Source organism: Benincasa hispida, chromosome 12 (genome assembly GCF_027475165.1).
Source record: "Benincasa hispida cultivar pf3 chromosome 12, pf3_genome.v1.1, whole genome shotgun sequence".
Taxonomy (NCBI): domain Eukaryota; kingdom Viridiplantae; phylum Streptophyta; class Magnoliopsida; order Cucurbitales; family Cucurbitaceae; genus Benincasa; species Benincasa hispida.
In genome coordinates, this window is record NC_143489.1 from 55111601 (window position 1) to 55131902 (window position 20302).

A 20302-nucleotide genomic window follows, 5' to 3' on the forward strand; every position below is an offset into this window, starting at 1 on the left:
ATGTGAAATTTCAAGTACCAAATAGACATTGACTTCAAAATTTGGAGACAAATGCTGACTATTTTGTCATCGTTTATTTTTTATTTGTTCCTTTTTTTGGTAAAAATTTTACGGGCCATGGGCTTGGGTATAGGAGCTGGGTCCAAAGTTTTGGGCCTAGGGCTTTTGTCAAAAGCTGGGGTCAGTCTCCGCCTATCGAATCCGAGAAGACGAATTGCTGTACAGAAAAAAACCCAATCTACGAAGTTTGAACTTTAAAGCATAAAACTTCGTTTCTACTTTGTCCATTCATCGATAATTTCCCTTTTCTTACCCCCAATTTGTCCAAGGAAAAGGGGGTATTTTCAGCGCCCAAGATATGGCCGGTGAGGTAACGGTGGAGGGTGCTGCGGCGGCGGTCGCCACAGAATTAGCCGATTCCAATCAGCAGTCCCATAAATTGGAGAGAAAATGGACCTTTTGGTTTGATAACCAGTCCAGGCCGAAGCAAGGTGCTGCTTGGGGCACCTCTCTGCGCAAGGTCTATACCTTCGACACCGTCGAAGAATTTTGGTGGTAAGTTTTTCGATCCTCTTCTCCATCGATGTTTAAATTTGGAGGTAGGTGGCGCTAATCTATGTTTTGGTAGATTAGGGCATAGCTCCGTTGATGTTAATTTTGCCCTACTGGGTTTTGAGGAGATCTGTTTCATTCATATATATGTTTTTCTTTGAATTTTACGGTGTGGGTTGTGTTTTCGTTTTTCTTTGAAGTTGAACCCTGATTTAGTTCGAGTGAATTAGAAAAATCCCAGTAGACCAGATTCTTTATCTACGATTTGTGATTTCGGGCTTTTATGCAGTTTGTACGATCAGTTATTCAAGCCGAGCAAGTTGCCGGCTAATGCAGATTTTCACCTGTTCAAATCTGGAGTTGAACCGAAATGGGAAGATCCTGAGTGCGCTAATGGAGGAAAATGGACTGTCACCAGCAGTAGAAAGGCTAACCTCGATAGCATGTGGCTGGAAACGGTATAGAAACCTTAGATATTATTTTCATTCTATGCTGCTAAAGTTTATTGTTTGCCGCATGAACTAATTTGGTCTGAAACTGCATATCTTTGTTATGGATAGTTGATGGCTTTGATTGGGGAACAATTCGAGGAGTCTGATGAGATCTGCGGCGTAGTTGCCAGTGTGCGCCAGAGGCAGGACAAACTTGCCCTGTGGACCAAGACAGCAACAAATGAAGCTGCTCAGGTTTGGCCTTATTTCTTATTTGTACTGTGCTGCGTTTGCACATTTTGTTGATTTTGTATATAGTAGTATGTATGGCACCGTAAGCCCGCCATCGACGAGATTATTGCATCTTCTCAGCACAAACTTCATTCACTATCATCTTATCTCTGAGACTCTGGTTTGGTTCTTCTTGCCAACTATGATCCTTTATGAAATCCTATTTCATGTTCATGCATTTCTGAGATGATGTCCTGTTGTCTGCTTATATGAACTAATGAAAGTTATGGTTCTTGTCGTGAATCTTTTGATGTATGGATTACCAAATGTGATGTATGAATCTTTTATTTTAGCACCGTTTTGGGCTGTCTTTTTTGGATTGGCTTTCTTTGTTTATTCTGAAATTTGGCTTCTCTAAACATAAAGTTTTGCTCAATTTCGTACATGTGTTAAGGATTACTGTACTTAATGTTAATGCACTTTTTCTTGTTTTTTTTCGTATCGTTCATCTATTTCCTTAGATGGAGAGTCATTGCATGAATAATATGTTGCGTTTATCTTCTCAAATAATTTTATTACATGACATTTAGAACCCAAGTTTAACCTCAATCAGTAAGGGACTAGAGGGAGAATGTTCTAGGCTTTGGCTGATTCACTTTACCAGTGGTATTCCGTCTTTTTGTTGTTTTGCAAGTCGAATTTTTAAGCAGAGATGACTTCAGGAAATAGGAAATAACTAGCTTTGCTCCTTTTCTTCAGCATTTTATAACTTGTTTTAAGTAAATATCAGACACTCTGTGACTCATTCTATTACTATTCGGTGCAGATGAGCATCGGTAGGAAATGGAAGGAGATTATCGACGTCACCGACAAGATTTCCTTCAGCTTTCACGTAAGCTTTCAGTTTGATGGTCGTTGACAAATTTCTCTTCCATTCTTCCCATTTCTTCAATTAAATCTGTATTTGTTTTGCTTGGTTACAGGAGGATTTGAGAAGGGAAAAGTCAGCAAAAGCTCGATACAGTGTTTGATCAATTGATCATGTTGAGCTGCTAAATTTTGAGGAAGATGCTAAACATTATATTTTGACATACTCGTCATTGTTACATTTCTTTTTTTTGGGTTTGTTTTTTATTCCAAGACAAATCAATTAAGATCTTCCATGTTTTGAATGTTCAGATTTTTCCTTCAATGTAGTAGCCTTGTCAATTTATTATTTAGATCCATTCCTATTGAGAAATGAAGCAATATACTAATATTATGTATAATTGTATTGTATGTTTCCATAATCATCTTAAGAGAGCAGCAGCTTGTGATGGGTGTTTCATTTTGAATATTGATTACAGAAAAATGAAGCATCTCCTGTGTCTAAATGGGTGTTTCATTCTAAAGTGTGTTTTAAGAAAATAATATTACAGCTGATGAACTGAATGGAATAGAAAGCAGGAGAGGAGATAAGAAGAAGGGAAGAGATTGAAATTCCAGTTGTGATGAAATCTCAGGCAAGGAACCCAAGTCTTTCTCCATTCTTCTTGGCCAGCCTGATTAGCCCTTGTCTTTGCTTTCCATCTGCTCCAATTGATTTGCAAAATTCTGTGATTACCTGAGAAACAACACCACTTCCACATCACTACATTTAAGTTCATGTTTACCCCAAAGGTAAAGTAATAAATGAAAGGTAATCTAAAAAGTAGGATCTAATGTATTATGTTTATTGTTGTTTACCATGTTTTTGTACTTATAATGATATGTGAGGTTCATCATCCAATATGTAATAAAATATGCAAATTGATTAACTAATGGAGGGTGATCAATCAATTTGTGTTTTAAAACTATGTTAGCATTGCTGTCAGTACAAGAATGAATCTACCATATTTACTGATATCTTTATCATTAATGGTCAAATGGTAACGATAAATGTGGTACATTCATAATTGTAACCAACTACTTTTGCGATTTAAATCCATTTCGATTCCGATGAAATTCTATAACACCAATTTTTATTATGGATTGGTAAATGTGTCCTAAGAGTAATCTTAACTATGTTACTCTACTCTCAAGTTTTGGATGTGTTTTATGAAATCGTAAGACTCCAGGAGGAGTTTAACGACTCCGAATGATAGAATGGTGCGGTAGTGATCTAGAATTAATTTGTGTTCTTGTTTTTTTTCTCTTTGGGTAGGGAAATATTCTTGTAGGTTATTTAGCTTGTTGGATTTAGGCAAATAAAAAGCTAGAAAACTAACAAATTGAGCTATAGGGGGGAAAAAAAACAAAAAAGTACCTGGGAATGCAAGGCAATTGCTTTGCCTCTAAGCTGATTGAAGCGCTTCTTACCGATGATATTCCGAGTAACCACAACCAATGGCGCAAAAACCCCTTTCCCTTCATTCACGTTCTTCATCATCGGCCGGAATCTCACCGGTTTCCCCATTCCCACTTGCACCGGCCCCTGCTTAGCCACCAGCGCCGCGTAGTCCTCTCCAGCCACCGCAGACCCCCATCCTCCAAAGAAAGAAGAGGAACAGCACAATCCCGTTGCAGAAATGGAAGTCGCCGCCATTGAAACAGCTTCTTCCTCGACGTACAATTGAGTTCCAACTCCTCCTCCCTCTGTATGCTTCTCTATTTGTTATTTGGATGCGAATTGTGGGTAATGGAAATTGGAGATTGAGAGAGAAGGTTATGAGCCACACATTTGGTTAGGGTTTTGGCGTTTAGTTTCAAAAGCAGAGATGTGAATCGAATTGAATTGAAAATTGAATATGTTCGTGTAATTGATTGCTTCCTACGGTCCATAATTACTAAGAAAGAAAACCAGCGTTGTTGAATTGTATTCGAAAAGGGGCCCTGTCTTCTGGTAATCTTATCGCCGTGGCTCTTTCTCCGCCGCGAAGAAGATGACACGGCCCCATTTCAGGATTTTATTTTTATTAATTTTATTTTTAAGGTGTTCATAAATTTGAGATGGATTCTTCTATTTTGATACCTAGGTTTGGAAATTGACTCTCTCCTTAAAAAAAAAAAAAAAAAGTATAGCTCCATATATTTCGAATACAAAATTGTAATTATTATTAAAATAAAAATAATAATGAGAATTTATCATAAAAGTTGTATACAATATACATACACTATTTTTCAAAGATATATATACACTATTTAAAAAAAAAAATGTATATATACGTGGCCATTTGGCCTATCAACTTCTTAAATTGGTGTAGACAACTCAACTTTTATAGTAAACACTATTGAAGTTTACATAGTTATCGCGTAGTTTTTTTTTTTTTTTGCTACTTTTCGTATTTATCGATAAACTCTATATTCCCTTCTATTTTTATTTTTTATATTTATTGAATAACTCCATATTTTCAACAATATTTATGTACAACCTATGTTACACCTAAGTCTCATACTCTCTATTCCTCTCCACACTAAAAAATAGTATTCTATTAATTTTTTTAAAAAATAAATTGTCGCATGACATTTTTAATTGGGTGAAGTTGGGGCTTCACAATAAATGGGTACATCTTAAGCTGGCTACTTTTCACAGTTATCAAGTAACTTCATCTTAATAACTCTACACCTCAAACATAAAATTACTAACTCCAATATATTAATTTCACTCGTTGGACCAAACGACCTTTAAACATGTTTTTTAACATTGTTTTTTAATAGGTTAAAAAAAGTATCCATAAACTTTTATGAAAACAATAAATTAGTCTCTAAATTTCAATGGGTGAAAATTTAGTACTTTTACTTAAAAGTTGTAATGATATAGTTTTAATTGTGGAAAATTTGATTTTTTTAAGATTTGATGAAATATAGATCGATAAATGGGTTATAAAGAGATGATGTTTATCAATTTTCTTTACTATGTCAAAATGACTTAGTGTGTTCTATAAATCTTGAAGTCAAATGTTCAATTTCTTCACCTCACATATCGCGGAAAAAAATATATATATATCTTTACTATAATTTGACATATAATTTTGAAGATTTTTCTTTTTAAATTGGAGAAAAAATGTTATAAATTTGGAGGTGTAGAGACTCAATTATTCCATGCTAAAATTTAAGGATCAAATTGTTCCAAACTAAAGTTAAGAAATTAAGACTTTGTTTTTTTATTATTTGGTTTTTGAAAATTAAATTTATAGGCATATTTTTTTTGTGCTTTATTATATGTTTTTCATCAATATTTTAAAAAATCAAACAAAGTTTTGAAAACTAGAAAAAAAAAGTAATTTTTAGAAACATGTGTTTTTAAATTTGAAATTTGGCTAAAATTTTAAGTGGCAGATGAAAACCATAGTAGATTAAAGAAACAAATAATTAAAACAAATAGCAAACGAGCCTAAATTACTAAAATTGAGAATTTTTTGTGTTGGATTTATGATGCCCATAATTTTGGGAAAAAAAATTGAATTTTGTACTTATATACATAGGGAATTTGAATTTGAATGGGATTGTTTGTGTTGGCTCATTAACATGGCTTTATCTCTAATAAGTGGGGAGCATATATTGCGTAACCTATAATCAGAAAAGATCACATCTTAAATTTGTGTTATTCAAGTGTTTCGCTGTGGACGTGGCTTTATCTCTAATATGTAGAGAGCGTATATTGAGTAACCTACAATGAGAAAAGAACACGTCTCAAATTTGTGTTATTCAAGTGTTTCGTTGTTTTTTCCACATCTCCATTTAATGCTTCATTTTTTTTGGGACAAATTGTAAATGTTGAGAGTAATGATCATATATAAGAATTAAATACACTAGCAACCTAATTACACTTCAACTAGAAACAATGCATTCAAATATATAATATTCAAACTCAAATGTAAATCATATGGTCTAATAAAGCTTTGATATAGAAATAACCAAAGACTTGAAAAAAATATTTAAAATCTTTGGGGATTCAAAAATGTAATCAAGACACGCTTTTGATGAATGTTGTTCTGAAGATAATTATTCGCTCTGTATGGGCTATAAGTAAACTATAATGATCATCTCAATAAGATACAATGACTAACTCCGGTAGAACTCTGGTAAAACTGTAACCTTGAATTACTTGAATCTGACAGAATCTTGAATACTTACTCTCAACTCAACTCAACTCAAGATCAAAAGAAAGAAAGAATGAAATTTAATTTGGAATGAAATGCTACAAATGAAGAAACAAGTTGCTATTTATAGGCTAATAACTTAGGCCCCATTTGATAACGTTCTCGCTTCTTGTTTCTTGTTTCTGTTTCTCATTTTTTTAAGAAACTGATCTGTTTGACAATCATTTATGTTTCTTGTTTCTAAAATTTGAAAAATGTATCTAAACATAAGGCCAAAATTGAGGAACTACAAAAAGTAGTTTCTCCTATTTTGTTTCTATTTTATTTAAAGTTGTTTTTAAAATATATTAAATTGTAGACTTGGTTAATTGGTGACGAAACTTGCTCCAAATATTTTATAACTTCATGTTATTTTATTTTTCTCTTTCTTTTATATTTCATTTTTTTCTCTCTATATATATTTTATATTTCTTTTATACTTGTTTCTTTCTTTTATTTTTATTTATTTCCTTCATTATTTTATATCTATATGTTAATTTAATTTTTAATTTTTAATTTTTAAATATTTAGATTTATATATTATTTAGATTTTTTTTTTTTCAAATTTTCAAATGAGTTGTTTTCAAATATAGGAAAATGAACTAAGTATTTATAAATATAGCAAATTTAATTTTGACTTTTTAAGTATTTAGATTTATACATTATTTTGATTTTCAAAAGGGTTGTTTTCAAATATAAGAAGATGAACCAAAATATTTACAAATATAACACAATTATATTGTTTATCTGCGATAAACCGCGATAAACTAATATGTGTGTCTATCTGTGTCAGTCACAAATAATAATCTATCGCAGATAGACTATGATATTTTACTATTATTTGTAAATATTTTCAGCTGTTTTGTCGTTCAAAATAATTTCCCTTTTCAATATGTATATATAACTATTTCTTGAATTTTAAATTTTAAATTTGCAATATGAATTTATATATATATATATATATATATATTTAAATTTTATCTTTAAAAATTTCTTATATATGAAACCAATTATAATTCTACATTATCTAAATTTTGTTTATTAAGATATTCATTTAGGTTCATTTAAATATTTTTACATAATACTATAATTGAGTTAGATTTGAGACTACATCATTTAAAATTTAAAACAAATAACTTGACTGAGAAATAATATTGTAAACCAAATTTTAGCAACATATGAATGATAAACAATTGTATTATAGTTATTAATTTTACATCGGGACTTATGTATATTTGATAATTATTTTTTTATATTTTGATGCATGCTATATATATTTTATTTTATATAATTAGATTATATTTAAACTATAAAATATGAGAAAAAATGTAAAGACAAAAAAATACAAGAAACGAGAAATAAGAATAGTTATCAAACAAGTTTCCGTTTTTTTTTTTCCTTTCAAGAAACAGGAGACAAGAATAGTTATCAAACATATTTCTATTTATTATTCTAAAAAAGAAGGAAACGGGAAATAAGAAACGAGTAAATATACTTTTTAAAAGTATAAATTATATGAAAGATGTACTTTTTTCCCTCACTATGATTTTAGTTCAAGTGGGAGTTTGTTGAATTTTATGCCCTAAAACTCGTGGATAGTGAATGCAATTAAATGACCGTCATTAATAAATAGTTATTAATGTTGATATTTTATTTAATTTTGTCTTATGGACCCTAAAATCCAATAAACTAACATTCTAGGTTGTCTTATATGTCTTGAATATATGTAGAGACATATAGGAATCGATGTTCAAGATACAACCTAAAAAGTCTATAGTATAGGGGTAAGGTTGGGTACCTTATCCTGGTAATACTATGGATACGACCCACTTTGTATTTGATACAAATGCAGTGATTCAATGCGTACGTGTAGGAGACACGCGAGTGAAGGTATCTTGGGCAATGAGTTTGCACAAGACCAGACCATGAAATAGTAACCACTAGATGTAACTCCGTTGGCTAGTTAAGTTTCTATTTCAATAGGATGACCTACACAACTTAGTCTTACTCTTGGGTATATTATGAACTCTTGTTCACGAGGGATTGTCCTTTGATTTGTATAGGTGAGAGTGGCAAGTTTGCCGACTCAATAGGCCTACCATTTTGGGGATAAGACCGAGTGGGTAGCTGGGAACATAATCATACAAGATGGATTTTACTTCTTCCTGACTTTAGGGTAAGTAGACAAGTGTTCCCTTAAGTGCTGTCTCCGGACTTAAACAAAAGGCCCTACCCTTTCGCTGGCCCGAGAGGGATTTTTATTTAATGGTTGGACCATAAAAAGGTTGTTCATTAGAAGAGCATTGATACTTAAGGATGTAGAGGTAACCCAGGGGTAAAATAGTAATTTGACCTAGCTAGTGTTATGAACACTCATGAAAGACTAATTTGCTATTATATATCCGTGGACACAAAAGTATATCTGTAGTGAGAAGAGTATAGTTGTGGGTCTTTAGTGAAGTGTACCCACAGTTAATGAATATATGAGTTTAGCCAATTAATCTTACATCGTTAGAGCTTCTGATCTGCAGATCCATTAGATCCCCTTTCTAACTTGTAAATTAATCTTACATTGTTAGAGCTTCTGATTTGCAGATCCATTAGGTCCCCTTCCTAGCTTGCAAAGAGTATTGAGATAATTTGCCATTAAATTGAATTTGAAATGTTCAAATTCAGAATTGATTTTTTTTTAATGTATGTTGATATATTTTAATATAAATTTTAATTTTAGACTTTATTATTAATTTTGGATATGATTCAAAATTAATAAATGAGAGAATGAAATATTAATTTAATATGAATAAGATTCATATTGAAAACTATAGGTTAAAAATAATATGCATTGGATACACATTAAAACTATAGGTTAAATGAGAGAAATATATTTGAATATGATTCAAATGAGAAATTTATATTTAATTGGATAATTAATTAATTATTTTATTTAATTGAATTTTGAATTTAATTAAATTGATTAAATCAAAACTATAGGTTAAAATTAATGCATATTAGATGCGCATTAAAACTACAGGTTATGTGAGAAGGTACCATTTAAATATGATTTAAATGGTTATTGTTTTTATTTGTTTAATTAAACTAAATAAATAGTTTTATTTAATTAAACTAAATAAATAATTTTATTTAATCTTAATTAAATAAAATGTAACTCCCCACATAAAGGAGTTACTAGAGACATTAGATGAATTCCATGTTTCCTCACTTTCACCCTCTCTCTCCCATTCTCTTTGTATCAAACAAAAGAAAAAAAAGTAGAGAAGGTCACTTTGAAGATACAAACATTCTGACCACACTTGAAGATTGAAGTCATTTAAAGATACAAGCATTCTTCTAAGATTCCAAGCTCAAGAACATCCACATGCTCCGCTTCTATACATCAGGCGTACGCATTCAACTGAGTGAGAATCAGAGCATCAAGTCAACATCAACATCAACACCAACTCAAGTTCAACTCTACAAAACAAGTTTCTCGGAAAGCCTTGTGAGAACACTAATCCTCCAAGAAGATCATCAAACCCAAAGGTCGATCATCCAAGAAGATTAACAAGCCCAAAGGTCGATCATCCAAGAAGATCAACAAGCCAAAAGGTCGATCATCCAAGAAGATCATCAAGCCCAAAGGCCGATCATCCAAGAAAATCAACAAGCCTAAAGACCGATCATCCAACAAGATAAACCAACTTAAAAATTAAATTTTATTTTAAACGCATCAAAGAATTATATATTAGAGATTATACATGCTATACTGAAATCAAAACAAATACAAAAGTTCAATTTCCACGAAATAAGTTTCTCTGGAAGCCTCATGTGAACAAATTGGCACACCTGATATGACCTCTCTACCTTTCATTTGTCTCTCAACATCCAAACAAATCAATGGCACCAAAGAAAGGTGCATCTAAGGTAACTGCTGCAAGCGACTCCTACACGGGACCTGCCACCCGTAATCGTTCAAAGGAGGTGATGTAAAAGCAAAAGCAAAGTTCTGTCATCACGCACAACATCCTGAGGCAGATGACAAAATTTCCTAAAGGCAAGATTGTCATCAAGGAGAATCCCCTGTTTGACAACTCTACTTCTGCCTCCAGCAAGTAAAAAAGGAAATCATACCCAGATGTGATTTCTATCATGATGGTGGATGTAAAAACCGAGGTGGCCATAAGGTGACCATGAAAGAAATGAAGAAAAAAAAGATAAATTTTCTAATGAAGGTCGTTGAAGAGCGAGATCATGAGATTGCTGCCTTAAAAGAACAGATGCAGTCTTGAAAAGCTACTGAATTAAGCCAAGCTCTTACTGTTAAAGCAAATAACAAAGGAAAGACCATGCTATAGGAGAATCAATTGCAACAATCAGCTTTTGTTGGTTCTCTGTCAATCCAACAACTGCAGGATATGATCTTGACCTTCATAAGGGCTCAGTATGGAGGCCCGTCTTAGACATCTTTCATGTATTCCAAGTCATACACTCAGAAAATTGACATCTTGTGAATGCCTGCTAGTTATCAACCCTCGAAGTTCCAGCAATTCGATGGAAAGGGCAACCCAAAACAACACATTGCCTACTTTGTGGAAATATGCGAGAACGCAAGAACCAGGGGAAATCTGCTAGTTAAGCAGTTTGTCAGAACCATCGAAGGAAATGCTTCGGCTGGTACACTGACTTGAAGCTTGAGACGATTGACAGCTGGGAGTAGCTTGAAAGGGAATTCATGAACTGTTTCTACAACACTAGACACATTGTCAACATGATGGAGTTGACAAACTCCAAGTTACAGAAAGGGGAACCAGTCATCGACTACATCAACCGATGGAGAGCTTTGAGTCTGGATTGCAAAGACCGACTCATCAAACTTTCTACTGTAGAAATATGCACCCAAGGTATGCATTGGGGACTTCTCTATATTCTGTAGGGATTAAAGCCTCGTCCATTTGAAGAATGGTGACTCATGCCCATGACATAGAACTGAGCATCGAGGGGAATGAAGGATTTTTTTTATCCCTGAGGTGAAGAAGAATAAGAAAGAGATAAAGGGTGCTGAGAAGATTGTGAAAGGTGCCATGAAGGAATCAATGGTCGTTAATGTGACCCAGCTGAAGTTTTCCTTGAAAGGGAAGGAGAAGAAAATTGAAAAGATAGACGAGGTGAAAGACGTCGTCTAACTTTGAAGGAGAGGCAGGAAAAAGTTTATCCATTTCTTGACTCCGATGTTGCAGATCTGCTTGAGCAACTACTGGAAAAGCAACTTATCCAGTACCGGAATGTAAACGATCGGAATAAGAAGGGAAGGTAAACGATCCTAATTACTACAAGTATCACAGGATCATTAGCCACCCGATCGAAAAATGATTCGTGTTAAAGAGCTGATCCTGAGGTTGGCTCGGGAAAGGAAGATTGAGTTAAACCTGGACGAGGTTGCTCAAACAAATCATGCCGTGGTGGCAGTAACTCCGAGCGCTCTAACATCAATTATACGTTATGATAAAAAAGAGAGTTTGGTCCAGTTTGGGACCTTTGAGCCTATGGTTGTACGATTTCAGCAAGAGGTCAAAATCTCAAATTTTCAAAACAGAGAAGAACACGTTAACAGTGATGATGACGAAGGCTGGATTCTTGTAATGCGCCGAAGGAAGAGAAATTCGAGTCCTATCCAAAAAGATTCACGCTTCTATCAGAGTTATAGAAGAGGGAGCAAAACTCAGAAAAGGAAAGGGAAAAAAGGCTCGGAAACCCAAGCTTGTTAAGGAGGAAGAGGAGGACCTCCCTTAACCCAGGCGACAGATGACATTAGCATATTTCCTTTCGGAGAACTTCCATGGCCGTAATTCGAGGAAAGTGCCAAAGGTTGTCGCATGTCACATTGTCAGCATGATAGAAGAAGATGATACACCTCTAAGTTCATAAAAAATTAGGGAAGAATCAGAAGACTTATCGTCGTTCAGCATGAATGACTTATTGTCACTCCCTCAAGTGGCCAACACGACCCTCATCGACGCATTGTTAGAATCCAATGCATCTGATGTATCGACCTCTACAACACACGTGTATGCCTCATGTTGTACATCCATAGGTTTCTCAGATGAAGATCTGTTGGGATCAAAACTACACAACAGGCCTTTGTACATCTCGGGATACATTCGAGAACAGAGAGTTGGTCGAACTCTCATCGACAACGAATCAACTGTTAATATAATGCCTAGGACGACCATGAAACAATTGGGCATCCTCATGGAAGAATTGTCAAATAGCAAGTTCGTGATTCAAGGTTTTAACCAAGGTAGTCAAAGGGCGATAGGCATGATACACTCAGAATTCCTCATTGGCGATCTGAAGGCTGACACGTTGTTTCATGTTATAGACTCGCAGACCACCTATAAGGTGCTACTAGGACGTCCTTGGATTCATGGAAATGGTGTGATAATGTCAACGTTGCATCAATATTTCAAAGTCACTAGTAGATACAGGGAAAGAAGCGGGCGACAAGGCACGAGCCTCCAGCTCAAAAGAAAACGAGACATCCACCAACATTAGAGAGACACCTATTTTAAAGGATGAAAAGGTTCCAAGCCCTCTGATTTTGCACTATGTCCCTTTGTCGAGACTATGAAGAGTGAGTCACCTTTTACGAAATGCTCAAAATTTTTGTAGAGCGAAAATATTGAAATCTTAAAGAAGAGTTCCGTTACATCATTCACGTCGATAACGAAGCAGGAAATCCACAAACGAAAGGGGGACTTGACAAAGGTGATCTACCCGAAAAACAAACAAAAGATGGATTCAATCCTAAAGCGTACAAACTGCTGGAGAGGGCGAGTTATGACTTCAAGACCCACACCAAGTTTAAGAGCTTGAAGATTTATGAGTGACCCGAGCTTTCTTTAACCTAGAAGAAGCTTTTGCAAGAGGGGCACCTATACCTGCGTCAAGGAAGGGGCTTGGATATAAGTCGTCAGAGCCAGTTCGCATAACCAAAAAGGTGAAGGAAAAGATGGTTGACAACCATCATATAACTGCAGAGCAAGTTGACGATGTAGGAGAAAATGAGGGCAAGGATAAAAGAACCTCATCCTTTGACCGTATCAGGTCGTCTGTTGCGTGTGCTTTGGTCTTTGAGAGATTAAGCATGACAGAAGCAGAGAGAAAGTCTATGCACGACCCTCAGACCTACCCTCCGCTTGACCTTTCGAAGGTTGACTTTGCCTGATGAAGGAGAAGAGAAAATCGTCCGTCAATCTCCAGTGGTGGCGTGTGTTACTGAGGTATAGTGTATGCCCTAGTTTATTATATTTTGTACTTTATTTGTATTGTACATTAGGCTTCCTAAGTTTTAGGACAAGTGGGAGATTGTTAGGATTGGTATCCTAAATCTCTTATATTCTCATAGTTTGTAAACATTATATAAATATGTTTTTTTTATGAGCATACACTCAATCCAATAAACTAAAATCCCAGGTTATTTTATGTAATTTAAACAAGTATGTAGAGACATACAGATGGATCTTGTTTAAATAATAACCTAAACGGTCTGTAGTAAATGGATAAGGGTGGGTACCTTATCCTAGTAACACTATGGATACGACTCGCTTTGTAGATGTTACAAGTGTTATAAAGTGCTACAAATGATCTGATCCTGATCATTCATGTAGAGACATGTGAGCAAGTTATCCTATACAAAGAGTTTGTATAAGACCGAACCACAAAACAGTTAGTCTCATTATAACACCGTTAATAGTAGAACTTACATTTTACCAGGATGACCATAGGTGACATGACCTGAATCCTAAGTGAGCTGTAAACTCCTGCTCATGAAGTTGGTCCTTTGAAGAACACTTCTTCAAGTTTCCCTCGAACTAGGTCACGAAGGCTTCTCCGGTCACGACACCACCACAAAACGAACCCTTTGTATTCTTTTGAGTTGAGAATTGGTAGGAGTTGTGGGCTCTGCCAAAAAATTGGAAGAGGGAAGAAGAGATGAGAGGTGTGATTTTTCTGTAGAGAGATTTTTTCAGATCCTCAATTGGAAGAGGAAGACGATTGAACTCCACACACTGCACGTCTTTTCCTGAGAGAAATTATAGGGAGGGAGTTGACTCCCTCCCTTTAATTAAAGTAAAAAATAAAAATAATTTTTTTTTTATATATATATATAATAACTACCGTATTATATATACATATTATATGTTGTATCAAATATAACATACAACCTATAGTTTTATATTGTATCAAATACAATATAACCTATAGTTTTATTTTCTCTCAACATGCATGGTATTTAATATAAATCATATTTATACTAAATTCAATTATATGAATCTCATCCATATAATTAATATTCGAATCATATTCAAATATTTAATTTCTCTCGACTATTTATGGTATTTAATATAAATCATATTTATATTAAATTTAATTATATGAATCTCATTCATATTATTAGTATTTAAATCATATTCAAATTCCTTTTATAATACTTTATAATATAATGTATCAAATACATTATATTAATTATATCACATATATAATTAATTTAATTAATTATGTCATATATAAATAATTCCCCCAATTAATTTGAACACTTCAAATCAATCCAAAATTAATTCTCAATTAAATCTCTATTGAGCTATAGAGGGGACTTCATGGAGCTGTAGATTGAAGCTCTAGTGGTACTTGGATAATTAATTAAACTCTTTAATTAAATTACCCTATTAACTATCGGTCACTCCACTAAAGACCGACAATTGCACTCTTCACACTATAGATATATTTCTGTGTCCATTGGATATAACCAACCAACAGTGCGATGACCATTCACAAATTGCTCATAAGTACAGCTAGGTCAAAATTACCTTTTTGCCCATGTAGTTACATTTAATTCCTTAAGTACCAATGATTCCTCTAACGAACAATAAGTCATAGTCCAACTATGACCAAGTCCCTCTCGAGCCAAGAGAGGATGTGACCACATTGTTCAAGCCCCGGAATCAGCCCTCAATGGAGAAATTTATCTACTTAGCCTGACATCAGATAAGGAGTGAATTTCGTCTTGTGTAGTTGTGTTCTCAACTCCCCAATCAGACGAATCCCCAAAATGGTAGGCTTATTGAGTTGGCAATCTGGCCATTCTCACCCATATAAATCAAAGGACAACCTTCATGAGCAAGAGTTCACAGCTCACTCAGGATTCAGGTCATGTCACTATGGTCATCCTAGTGAAATGTAAGTCTCTACTATTAATGTTATATAATGAGACTACCCGTTTCGTGGTCCGATCTAATACAAACTCTTTGTATAGGATACCTCGGCACATGTCTCCACATAAATAATCAGGATCAAATCATTTGTAGCACTCTACAACACTTGTAACATCTACAAAGCATGTCGTATTCGTAGTGTCACCAAGATAAGGTACCCAGTCTTATCCATCTACTATAGATCGCTTAGGTTATTATTTAAACAAGATCCACCTGTATGTCTCTACATACTTGTTTAAATTACATAAATTAACCTAGGATCTTAGTTTATTAGATTGAGTGTATGCTCATAAAATAACAATTAGCCTTTGCCCACATCTCGTATACATCATGAACATTTTGTGTTGCATCAGGGGTTGGGACTTGAGGACAATCCTCAATCATGATAATGTTTAGGTTGTTAACCACGAAATAGGTTTTAAGTGATTCTTTCCATGTCGTATAATTAAAGTCGGTCAAACTAGAAAAGGAAACTAACGGAAAAGTACTGTTTGACATTTTTACTGAAAAATAAACAAATTGATCTACATTAGATTTTAGCATAACTCTTAAACATCCAATCAAGTTTAGCAAAATCTAAATGAACCCCAATAACATTTAATTTTACAATGATGCTTCTGTGATTTAGGACAAAAACCACCAAAGTGTAGTTAGTTGTCCTTTTATTGAATTGAGACACTCTCAACCAATCATTACATCAGAATAACTCTTATTTCTATAACAATCAGTCATCATTTATTTGGTCAAAAAATCATTAACTAGTTTAACAGTTTCCCTTTAGTGTGACCCTTCATTTTAGACCCTAGAGTTTCGCCCCAATGAGCCAACCGAAAGAAAAAATCGATTGGGGCAAAAACTAAAGTGATCCTATCCATTTCTGAAGCTTGCCTTGATATCGACCTACTGCACAAACCATCCAAAGGGGGATGCTCTTAGGACGCCTCGAGGCCATGCAAGAATTGTTTGGATTGGTGTCCTAGATCTTCTTGTAATCTCGTAGTTTGTAAACTTTGTATAACCAAATTATTGTTAATAAAATAAGTGTTATTTTATAAGCATATACTCAATCCAATAACTAAGATCATAGGTTATTTTATGTAATTTAAACAAGCATGTAGAGACATACAAGTGGATCTTGTTTAAATAATAACCTAAACGGTCTGTAGTAGATGGATAAGGTTGGGTACCTTATCCTGGTGACACTATGGATATGGTCCGCTTTGTAGGTGTTACAAGTGTTGTAAAGTGCTACAAATGATATGATCCTGATCATTCATGTAAAGTCATGTGAGCGAGGATATCCTATACAAAGAGTTTGTATAAGACCGGACCACGAAATGGTTAGCCTCTTTATATAACGCCGTTAATAATAGAGACTTACATTTCACTAGGATGACCATAGGTGACATGAACTGAATCCTGAGTTGTGAACTCCTACTCATGAAGGCGGTCCTTTGATTTGTATGGGTGAGAGTGGCCAGATTACCAACTTAACAGGTCTACCATTTTGGGCGTTCGTCTGATTGAGGAGCTAGGAACATAACTACACGAGATGGAACTTACTCCTTCCCCGATGCAGGGGTAAGTAGATAAATTGCTCCCTTAAGGACTGATTTCGAGGCTTGAACATAGTAACCACACCCTCTCCTGGCCTGAGAGAGACTTGGTCATAGTTCCACTATGACATTGTTTATTAGAGTGATCAATGGTACTTAAGAAGTTAGATGTAATTATAGGGGTAAAACGGTAATTTTGCTCAAGTTGTAATTACGAGCAATTTGTGAAGGGTCATCACACTGTAGATTGGTTATATCCAATGGACACAAAAATTTATCTGTAGTGCGTAGAGTGCAGTTGTCGGTCTTTAGTGGAATGACCAACAATTAATGAATGTTGGGTAATTTAATTAAAGAGCTTAATTAATTATCCAAGTATCGTTGGAGCTTCAATCTACAGATCCATAAGGTCCCCTCTATAGCTCAACATGGCTTTAATTTAGAATTGTTTTTGGATTAATTTGAAGTGTTCAAATTAATTGAGGAAATTAATTATATTTGATATAATTAATTAAATTAATTATATATGTGATGTAATTAATATAATGTATTTGATACATTACAATATAAGGTAATATGAGAGAAATCTTAATATGATTCAAATACTAATTATTTGAATGAGATTCATGTAATTAAATTTAATATAAATATGATTTATATTAAATACCATAAATAAGTTGAGAGGAATTAAATATTTGGATATGATTCAAATATCAATTATATGAATGAGATTATTATAAATGTGATTTAGTTTAAATTCCATGTATGGTTGAGAAAAAATACATCTATAGATTATATTGTATTTGATACAATATGTAACTATAGATTATGTGTTATATGGGATATGACATATAGTTTATATACATATAATAAGATTGTTAATATATGTATAATTATTATTAATTTAATTAACCCCCCCCCCCCCCCCCCCCCCCCCCCAAAAAAAAAAAAAAAAAATTCTCTCAGCTAAATACGAGATGAGAGGGGTTAGAGAGAAAGATTATGCTAATTCATCTTCCTCCAGGAAACACTGAGAGAATAGTTCTCTCTGAAAGAAACGAAAAGAGAAGAAAAGTTCTTCTCCTCTCCATCTCTTTCCCTCTTCCAAAACCCTCAGGCAGAGCCCACACCTCCTGTCATTCTCATTCCCTAAGGAGAATACAGTAGGCTCCATTTAGTGGTGTCTTTTTTGGAGAAGGATATTTGTTCATGGCTTGTTCGATGGATTCTTGAAGAATAATCTTCAAAAGTAAGTGTTTATGAAACCCTAAGTTTTCCTTTATTAAAGCATGCTGTAATTTATGTAAATGCATATCTTGTTCTTGATTTACTGTAAAACTTACATTCAATGAAAAATGGATTTGGAACGATTTTACTTCCACTCAAGGTTCTCTCCTCATAAAGTTCCTTCAATTGGTATCAGAGCCGGGCTACTGGTTTTCTGATCCCAAATTCCATTTTTTTATTGAATCATTTTTACAGTGTTTGTGGGTTTACTGCATTCTGTTTAAAGTTCACACAATGAATGGTTTCAATATGAATGTGGTTTTGTTGATGGATGTTTGGGATAAGATACTTAATTTTAAGGCTTTATTTGGTTTATAAATTTGGTTTGTAAAGGCCCCTGTTTTGGGCGTAATTTTTTTGCTATAGAGTATGTATTCATTGTTTGAGTCACTCATGTTGTTCTCGATAAGCTTCAAAGACGTTTTTCAGAGCATTACTTCAATGAAGAAGAGGAAGTAGTTCTGCACGATCGTGTAGCATTTACTAGAAGATCATGTAGATTTTGCTACACGATCGTATAACAAGTTTGCTATACGATCACTGCAAAGAGTTCGTTGAAGGGTGGTTCAATTTGAGCGGTTCAAGGCTTGGTTTACCTGTTTCATACTGGATGACTCTTATGCTGTAATAGTTAGCCTTTTAAATTCCTTTAAGGTGACCTATCCCTGTCCATTAACTGTTTATTTTAAATATATATATGATGTATGTTCTATATTATATGTCATATAGTTTAAAAACCCACCATAGGTTATGCATTTATATTCATGCATCATATTATATTATAAGTGTTATAATATATGTATGTGCATGATTTAAATTATAAAGCATACTCATGCATCATATAGTATAAATGTTATAGTATATGTATTCATGCATTATAGCATTTCCATGCATCATTTATATTATAATTGTTATAATATATGGTTAAATGTATGTATGGAAAGTATGCTATAATATGATTTATTACCTAGTTATATAATTGTTATATATATTAGTAATGAATGGAGATTGCATGAAGCATGACGATACCTTAGGTCAATATAAATGTTATGATTAACTGAAGTATGTCAAGCATGCAATGGATGTTTTAGTTGCTTCATTTATTTATAATAATTATAACTAAATGAAATTAGAATTAAAATCAATAATTAAGAGTTGCATGCAAACCTTAGGTTATAATCATTTTTTAGAGTTGTTTTAAAATATGATTGAGATGGATTTAAGTTCACAAATTTCTAATGAGATTAGAAATTAGATTAATCTTTTTTATCAGTTTAATAGGATTAAATTGATTTCAATAAAAGATTAAATTTGTAGCAAATGTATCTATAAGGGACCTTTTGGCTAAGGCAGGTTCTGGCTAGGTTATACTTAAGATGATGGAAATGTCACACCCCTACTTGGGAACCTACCTAGAAAGGTGAATTAGATAGATTTGCTGCAAGTATGCAATTGTTGATTATCATTTGTTAAAGTGTTTAACGAATATTAATCAAAATTGTTTAATTTTCCAAAGTAAGTGTTACTTTTGAGCAAACTTAAACAATAACTTAGTAAAAATAATTAGCCGTATTTTTCCTAAGTAAATTAAACCCTACGTTGTTAAAATACTCAGTGGGAAGAAAAGATGTATATGATACGTCATTTTTTTTCACTCACGTTTCTCCCTTAATATTTACACTGTGAGACTCATGCTTGGCCTCGAGGTGTCCTAGGAGCATCCCCCTTTGGATGTGTTTGCATGGGTCAATATCAAGGTGAATGGAGAGAGTATTTATAGTAAGTGGGAGAAGGATGTGTGTCAACATGTCCTACGGTCTCTTTCACTGGTTTGCACTATGAGATCTTCTTGCATGACCTCGAGGCACCCTGGGAGT

General features: G+C 33.8%; 2 protein-coding genes across 2 annotated transcripts; one reads left to right on the top strand and one right to left on the bottom strand.

The window, feature by feature from the left end:
• Positions 1-112: 112 nt before the first annotated feature.
• On the top strand, positions 113-2482 carry LSP1 (Eukaryotic initiation factor 4E protein). The gene is made up of 5 exons (XM_039019924.2): positions 113-555; positions 842-1010; positions 1113-1238; positions 2041-2106; positions 2198-2482. Exons 1-5 carry the CDS (start codon positions 359-361, stop codon positions 2243-2245), a joined length of 606 nt encoding a protein of 201 aa, XP_038875852.1. The 5' UTR covers positions 113-358; the 3' UTR covers positions 2246-2482.
• Positions 2483-2579: 97 nt separating this feature from the next.
• On the bottom strand, positions 2580-4242 carry LOC120068217 (protein PROTON GRADIENT REGULATION 5, chloroplastic-like). Its single transcript, XM_039019925.2, has 2 exons — positions 3499-4242; positions 2580-2817 (listed from the first exon to the last, which is right to left on the bottom strand). Exons 1-2 carry the CDS (start codon positions 3775-3777, stop codon positions 2713-2715), a joined length of 384 nt encoding a protein of 127 aa, XP_038875853.1. The 5' UTR covers positions 3778-4242; the 3' UTR covers positions 2580-2712.
• Positions 4243-20302: the final 16060 nt, after the last annotated feature.